The 8,382-nt window shown below is 47.8% G+C and overlaps 1 protein-coding gene across 2 annotated transcripts in view; it reads left to right on the forward strand.

The window, feature by feature from the left end:
* Positions 1-8,382, forward strand: part of EPB42 (erythrocyte membrane protein band 4.2) — a 32,698-nt gene that overhangs the window by 1,272 nt on the left and 23,044 nt on the right. For both annotated transcript variants that reach the window (XM_006158630.3, XM_027775780.1), the window contains exons 2-3: positions 3,011-3,196; positions 3,981-4,214. In XM_006158630.3, the coding sequence (XP_006158692.1) occupies positions 3,011-3,196; positions 3,981-4,214 (420 nt within the window). The remainder of the gene's footprint in view (positions 1-3,010; positions 3,197-3,980; positions 4,215-8,382) is intronic.

Below are 8,382 nucleotides of genomic sequence, written 5' to 3' on the forward strand. Positions count from 1 at the left end.
GCACTCGCCCAGCGTGAGTTTTAAGCCACCGGGTCCAGGACGCGAACCGCGGTCAACTACGTGGGAGTCCAGCGACATAGCCATTACGCTAACTGCTGGTCCCATGTCCTTAGTGTTCTTATTCATTCACTGATCAAGCAAGCATTGACTGGGTACCTACTGTGTTCTACACTCTGCTGGGGTGAGGTGCAGAGCTGAAGAAAACACTACCTCAGGAAGTTCACAGTGAGACAAGGAGGAAAGAGCTAAGTGGGTGGTGGCTATAAAACTGGATGAGGGCTGGGACCAGCAGTTAGCGTAATGGCTATGTCGCTGGACTCCCATGTAGTCGACCGCGGTTCGCGTCCTGGATCCGGTGGCTTAAAACTCACGCCAGGCGCGTGTGCATGTGTGCCCAAGATCCCAAGAGGAGAATGGAGGAGAAGGAATTGTGGCATGGCCATCCCCCCCTGGGGAGTGATTTCTCGTTTTCTGTCTCTCTGTCTCTCTCTGTCTGTCTGGCAAGCGCAAGCGCCCTATAGCAAAAACCTCTCAAAAAAAATAAAACAAAAACAAAAACAAAAACAAAAAAAACTGAATGAGTGCTGAAAAGAGTGGAGCAGAGCCCTGTGGGAGCTCAGAGGACTGACCTGTGCCTGGAGGTCAGTGACGGACTCAGAGGAGGGTGCCTAGGGATCTTGGAAGAGTCTTCCTTAGGGTCCACCTGGATTCTTGCTTTGTGTTTACCTCTGACGATTTTAGTGGGATTCCCTGACTCCTCCTTCCCCTTCTCTCCTATTGAGCCTTGAGAATCATACCTCACGCTTGCACAGGGCCTTCTGTTTGGATCTCAGCCCAGGGAGAAGTGACGTTAACACAGAGGTCCCCAAGTGGAGTTCTCTGCAGAGGTTTCACCTGTGTGCACAGTTGCCCAGCCTCCTCCTCCTCTGCTTTTCAGTCCCTCAACACTTCCTCGGGCGGTCCCCACGAGCAGTATGTGCTGGTAAATATTTCATAGCTGGCTTGGGGAGGAGCCTGAAGGGGTGAGGGAGCACTGATTTGTAGCATTTACCAATTTCTGTGATGTAAATATTCCCACCATGGCCACTGTCTACTCTGCCAGGTAGAAAAGAGGCCTTCCAGATAGAACCAGAATCCAAATTCTGACCAGTGGCTCCTGCTGTAATACTCGGTCATCACATGGGCTCAGACACACCAAGGCTCAAATCATGTGCATTAGGACAACGGTTCCTAACCTTCCTGGCACCAGGGACTGACCTCGTGGAAAACGATCCCTCCACGAACTCAGGGGGCAGGGAGGAAGGGTGATGGTCCCAGGATAACTCAAGCACATCCCATCCACTGTGCAACCCCATCCACCATGCACCCCACTTCCTCCATGCACCCTATTTCCACCACTAACACATCTCAATATACAATGAAACAATCACACAGTAGGGTTCAAGCTCCCATGAAAATCAATACTGCCACCCATCCAATAGGAAGTAGAGCCCAGAGAGTGATGCAAGCAATAGGGAGTGACGGCGAACACAGACTAAGCCTTGTTCTCTCGCCCACCACCCACCTGCTGTGGTCTGGCCCCCAACAGGCTACAGACTGGCACCAGCCCATGGCCCGGAGTTTGGGGACTCCTGCCTTAGGGCATGACTGGTCGCCATTCTATTGTCCAATCCAATGCAACCCATCTACAGAGGCTGGCTTTGTGCTGGGCCCCAGAACCAACTTTGTGCTAAGCAGAGAGGAATTGTGCCTGACTTCTGAGTGCTGCTGTACTTCAATTTACAGATCTCAGCCTTACCGTGACTATTTTATCTACAGCCATGGCCTGGTCAACGCACTAGTGGGCATGGGGCCAAAGAGGTTCAAGAGGCATCCAGGGGCACCAGGACCAGTCATGCAAGGAGGCTCCTTCCTTCCTCCTCTGCACACTTCCACATTTTGTCATTTTCAACCGTATCAGTTCTTTCCCCTTACTTTTGTGTCATTGGTATCTTCTATGGTCTCCATCTCTAATAAAAGAGAAAGCAGAGAAGGTGGACTGCTTTCCTTTCTCCATCTTTCTCCTCTGCTCTTGACTTCTCAGCCAGAAAGGTTAGGAAGGGGAGGAAACTTGAAGTAGGAGTATCCTGAATTTGCCAAGACACACCTTGGAGTCTACATGGCTTTGCCATTAAGGTCAGATCACTCTAAGGTAGGTTAGACTCCATTCCACACCTGCAAACAAAAGCCATAGCATCCCCCTCCCAGTGACTGAGCCAATGCAAATACACAGGCTGCCTTTCAGATCCATGAAGCTCCCAATGGCCTCCTTCCAGCAAAGAAATGAAAAGTACCCAACTCCTTTGCTGCAAGAGGATCTAACACCCCCCTCCCCCAGAATTGTGTCTTATTTTGGGCTTACTGAGTATATCTTTTGGTTTCTCTGTTGGTGGTACCCTCCCCCCACTCCCCGCCCCTGTGAAACAAGAATTGTCTGATAGACTGTCATAATATTCTCCATCCACCCTCCCTATAGAGTTTTTCTGGAGTGCATAGTGCTCTGAGGTTGGTGAGCCTTAGATCAAGTAGCTATACCTGATCTCAGGGGAGTCAGTTTCACTCAGCTTCACTCTTCTCACATTCAAAACGAGAAAGTTGGACTCAGTGATCTCAACACCAGTTCTAAAAATAATGTGATTAAGTCCTAAGAAAAAATATGTAGGGTCGAACAAGATCTGTGTTTTATTCATTAATTTCAGGTTGGGATCAGAAAAGGAGATCGACAATAAGAACAAGCATTGCTGTCAATGATAATAACAATAATAATAATAGTCCCATTTAATGGGATAATTTCCTTAGTCTAAGGAAAATGAAGCTAAGGATCAGAGTGGTTAAGTTAATTTCCTGCGGTTGCAAAGTTAATTAGTAAGCCAAAGATTCGAACGCTGGTCTCTTTGATTCCAGCATCTTCACTTCGATTTACGTTGTCGCATTTATCTAGTCTCCATGACTTCTCTCTTTTCCACCACAGCCCTAAGCATCAAGAGCTGCGATTTGCAGGCAGCAAGAAACAATGAGGAACACCACACCAAGGCCCTCAGCTCCAAGCGCCTCTTTTTGAGGAGGGGGCAGTCTTTCACCATCGTCCTGCACTTCCATGTTCCAGTCCACAAGTTTCTGCTGGCCTTGAAGAAAGTGGCCCTCATTGCACAAACTGGTAAGTGGGATAGGCCTACCCTCCTCTGGCAGCAGGACTGGGGGAGTGTCTCCATCACCCTGACAGAGACCCAAGGGGCCAATGCCTCACACTGCAGCTGGGCCTTAAGAAGTCCTGCCCACTCACCGGCAGGGCTGTGTGAGGATGCCATGAGATAATCTGTACAATAAATACTGTTTCCTATGACTCAGAACTGGCTCAGCAGCGTTATCACTAAGGAGTCACTTCTGGTTACAAATATATCAGCTTTGTACAAAATTCTAAATGGGATCTAAGCCAGGTTAAATACAAGGGGGGAGGACTTCAAAAAGTTCATGGAAGATGGAATTTATGAGTTTATTTTTATGCAACAGAATTCTGAAATCTGTGCATAGTTTTTTCTGTAATACACACTTTCTGTGAACTTTTGGAAAACGCCTCATGTTATATTTCATTGCTACTGTTTATTGAATCCATACAAGTCAGAAATTGGACGGGTACTTTACATGCAGTGTCTCGTTGGGTCTGCACTTTTCATCCTACAGGTACCGTGATTGTGACTATTTTACAGACCGTGAAACGTTTATAGAGGTAGGGCTGTGGGCAATATATGGACCTTTTCTAGTTGTGGGGCCAAGAGCCTGTGCTTTCCCATCCCCTTTACAGCTTCCCATTACCGGAGAGGCCTATTTCAATCTTCTCCAAAACTGATTTTTACCACTCCATCTTTGTAATACCCTGACCTTACTACTGCGGGTTGTGACTAAGAAGTTGACATGACTAATTCGTTGCCATGTGACTGCAGGAGAGCAGCCATCCACGACCAACAGAACCCAAGCCATATTCCCGATTTCCAGTCTGGGGGACCGAAAAGGGTGGAGTGCCGTCGTGGAGGAGAGAGATGTCCAGTCCTGGACCATCTCTGTGACCACGCCCGTGGACGCCATCATTGGCCACTACTCCCTCTTGCTGCAGGTCTTGGGCAAGAAGCAACGTCTCTTGGGCCAGTTCACACTGCTCTTTAACCCCTGGGAAAGAGGTAAGTTTGGACCTGGGCCAGCCTGGGCTGCAAGGGATTTAAGGCACCAGAGCTGGGCATGGCTCTGTCGGGAGCCCCTGCCCAGGCCCCACAGGCAGCTCCCTCTAAGGGCAGACCAGCACTCAGTTACGGTGGTGCTCTCTCCATGGATGAACCGGCTCTCAGACCCAGGGTCCTGTCTTGGTGTTGCTCGTGGCAGAAGCAGTCTGGGACTTCCCACTGAGAATGAAGACTCATCTCACCACCAAACCCTGGTGCGACTCAAGCTATTTTGGTCAGAGTTGAGACTCACTGAGATGACCTTTGGAGTGCCATCTTATATTGTAACAGTACAGGGACAGGAACCAAAAAGGGTTTCAGGGATGAGGTAAACTTCTCTCTCCCTCCAGCCTCCTCTAGTCTGTCTCCAGGGTGCTTTGAGGTTTTGTGGGGCCTGAAGCTTATGTAATTTAGGGGACCCTCTTAAGAAAAAAAATAAGGCAGCTGACAAGTAGTGTGGTAAGGGTGCTGGACTCCCACATGGTCAACAGCAGTTCAAGTCCTAGACCTGGTGGCTTGCTTTCTCACTTTCTCTCTCTCACTCAGTCACCCTGTTCCTCTCTGGTCAAATTAAAATAAATAAATACATAGTTAAATAAAATAAATTTTTAAAAAATAGGGCCAACAGACGGTGTGGTTAAGGCACTGAATTCCCACAAGGCTAACTGGTTTTAATACTGGATCTGGCAGCTTGATTTTTCACTTTCTCTTTCACTCTTTCTCTCTGCTGAGTTCATGTGCTGCTCTATAGTGAATTTAATAATAACAATAAATAAAATTAAATTAATAATTTTTTTTTTTGGAGAGATTTTCACTGTAGGGCGCGTGCGCTCACCAGACAGACAGAGAGAGACATAGAGACAGAAAGCGAGAAATCACCCCCCAGGGGGGATGGTCACGCCGCAATCCCTTCTCCTCCATTCTCCTCTCGGGATCTTGGGCACGCACGCACACGCGCCCGGCGTGAGTTTTAAGCCACCGGGTCCGGGACACGAACCGCGGTCGACTACGTGGGAGTCCAGCGACATAGCCATTACGCTAACTGCTGGTTCCCAATAATTTTTTTTTAAGAAAAAGAAACCCCAAGAGGAGAATGGAGAAGGGATCGTGACATGGCCATCCTCCCTACGGCAGTGATTTCTCGCTTTCTGTCTCTCTGTCTCTATCTCTCCAGTGAGAACATGTGCTCTATAACAAAAACCTCTCAAAAAATAAAAAGAAAGAAAAGAAAAGGAAAGGAAAAATAAACTGCAATTCCTTTAAAAAATAGAAAAAGAAAAAGAATACACAGGAGTCAGAAGGTATAGCACAGTGGTAAAACAAGACACAGTGGGAGGCTGACCCACATGGGAAGGCTCCGAGTTTGCATCCAGAGACCCCTTGAGGATGCTGGGCATGTGCATTCCCACGGTCCCAGGTAGCTGTGGCTGGGAGATAAATTATGGTGTCAAGACATTTTTGGGGGTGCTGCCTTTTCTCTGTCTCTCTCTATATTCCTCTTACCTGTGGAAGAAATAAATTTACCAAAAAAAGAAAAAAAAATACACAATTTTGACTTGCTAAGGCACTCTAAGAGGGTCTGAAGAACTGTGTCTGTTCGGGTCCCCAAACTTCAGTTTCATCAGCTTAACAGTAAACCTCCTCTGTTTGGCTATCTTTGCCTCTCTCCTCTTTTCCTTCTGTTCTTACTGCAGATCCTAGGTCCTCTCCATACTGACCTGCTCAAATATCTGACTGGCTGCCTTTCTCTGTGGTGCCTGAGTTCCAGTGAGCACTGACTGTCTCTCTACTCCCCTTGCCCACGGTGGAGTTTTCCAATCCCCCTATTTCAAATGGCTCTGCGTGTCCTCAGATCAGGCCTCCTCTACCCTAAGAGGTCCCCAGACAGAACAATAAATGGGAATTAGAGTTTTTCCAGGTGCCCCGTGTCCCACGTAGTCAATTTGGGTTCAGGGCCCTTCAGCTGGGGGTGCCATGGCTCTCCATACACTGACAGAAAAACCTTCAAGTCATTTCCCTCTGAAGCTGAGGCTTTTGATGTACCCCCTACTGTCTCTGAACCCACATCCAGAATTAGACCCTGACAGCCAAAGAAAGACATGACAAAGACAGTTCTAGGATAGTGTTCAGTTCAGAGAGAGCCCAGTCTTGAGCTGGTGCCTTCCTGCTCAGCTGGTAGCTACCTGCCCAGGGAAGGTCCCTCTGTGTGAGTGTGTGTGGAGGTAGCTGTCTTTGGCTCTGCTCCAAAGGGGATTAAGAGATTTTCAGAGATTCTTGGGGACCAGCAGATGGGAGTAATGGTTACATCACTGGACTCCCATGTAGTCAACCACGGTTCGAGTCCCAGACCCGGTGGCTTAAACTCAAATCAGGCATGTATGCGTGCATTCCCAAAATCCCGAAAGGAGAATGGAGGAGAAGGGATTGTGGTGTGGCCATCCCCCCTGGGGGGTGATTTCTCACTTTCTCTGTCTCTTTGGCAAGTGCATGTACCCTATAGCAAGAATCTCTCTGAAAAAGGGGGAGAGGATTTTCAGAGAGTTTCTGACATCTCAGTCTCATTTTATCATACTTGGAGATGAGATTTTGTTGGATTCAAATTCAATGTTATGTAAACTTCACATAACATTGTAAGAATCAGACCCTCTAGTCATCAACTGCGAACTTTATGAAAGGAGGCTGCACCAAGGCAGGGAAGAGGAGGTTGGTGCTACTGGTGCTCTCATACTGTGCTGCTCAGAGTCCTGCATCTCCTGGGCGCCAACTCTCCAGTCAGAATTGATTCCTCTGTGGGCCAGGAAGTAACATAGTGGTTATGGTGCTATACTCTCATAAGGCCGACTGCAGTTCAAGTCCCAGATCCGATAGCTTAAAAATCACACCAGGTGCTTGCTCCATCAAAATCCCAGGAGAGGGGCCAGCAGGTGGTGTGGTGGATAAGGGTGCTGGATTCCCACATGGCCGACCATGGTTCAAGTCCTGGACCTGGTGGCTTGCTTTCTCACTTTCCCTTTCTCTCTCTCTCTCTCTCTCTGGTGGTCAAATAAAAACAAAACAAAACAAACAAAAACTAACGATAACAAATGGAATTTAAAAAATAAGTAATTGTTAAAAAAAAAAATCCCAGGAGAAGAATGAAGGAAAAGGGATTGTGGCACAGTCATCCCCCCAGGGAGTGATTTACCACTTTCCCTCTCACTATTTCTCTCTGGCGAATGCATACGCCTTATGACAAAACCCTTAAAAATAAATAAAGAAGAAGAAAAGAAGAAATAATGTCTTGCTGACTTCATAGAGAGAATTAGGATGGAAGGCCAGGCGTCAAGGACTTCTTGGCATATGGTTCCATGACCTGAGACCCCAGAGTGTTCAGGGCTTCCTGGTTTCTGATATTCCATCCTCCTGTTGCCTTGAATCCCCTCATCCCAGCTGGCTGCCTGGAGAGCCCTGGAGAGCTGTAGTCTGGCAGCCCTCTGGACAGTCTGGACATCCTTTTCCTGGTCCCCAGGAACTCATCCAACCAACCCTCACCCACCAGGGCAGAGTCAGTCCCACCACCACCATCACCACCACCCCCCACTCCTCATTTTCCAGAGTGGGCCATGGCCTCCTTAAAAGTTGCCCACCTTTGGGGCTGGCAGGTGGCATGGTGATTAAGTCACTGGACTCCCACATGGTCGACCGTGGTTCGAATCCTGGACCTGGCAGCTTTCTTTCTTGTTCTCCATCTCTCTCTGATCAAATTAATTAATAATAATAATAAATAAATAAAATTAAATAAATATTTTTTAAAAAGTTGCCCACCTTCCTCATGGTGCCCAGCCCAGCCTTTTGATGGGGCAAGTAGGAGGGTTGCTGCAAAGAGATCGTGGTAGTCCTAGACCCACCTGGATAGCCCCCAGGGCAGAAATCAGTGTTCTAACTTCTACTTCCCCAATCCCACTGCTCCTTCCAACACTAACAGTCAAGTTCTCCTCTTCCCTCTGCTCACTTCTGTCAATCTATTCTTTTTTCTGAAAAAGAAGAACTTTTATTGGCCAGATTGAACTTGTAAGGTCATTGGGAAGCTCCCTGGGCTGTGGCCAATTTCTTCTGAGCTGGTAGGGTTCTGGCAGATAAAATTTTTTGG

Source organism: Tupaia chinensis, unplaced genomic scaffold (assembly GCF_000334495.1).
Source record: "Tupaia chinensis unplaced genomic scaffold, TupChi_1.0 Scaffold000605_1, whole genome shotgun sequence".
NCBI classification, from domain to species: Eukaryota; Metazoa; Chordata; class Mammalia; order Scandentia; family Tupaiidae; genus Tupaia; species Tupaia belangeri.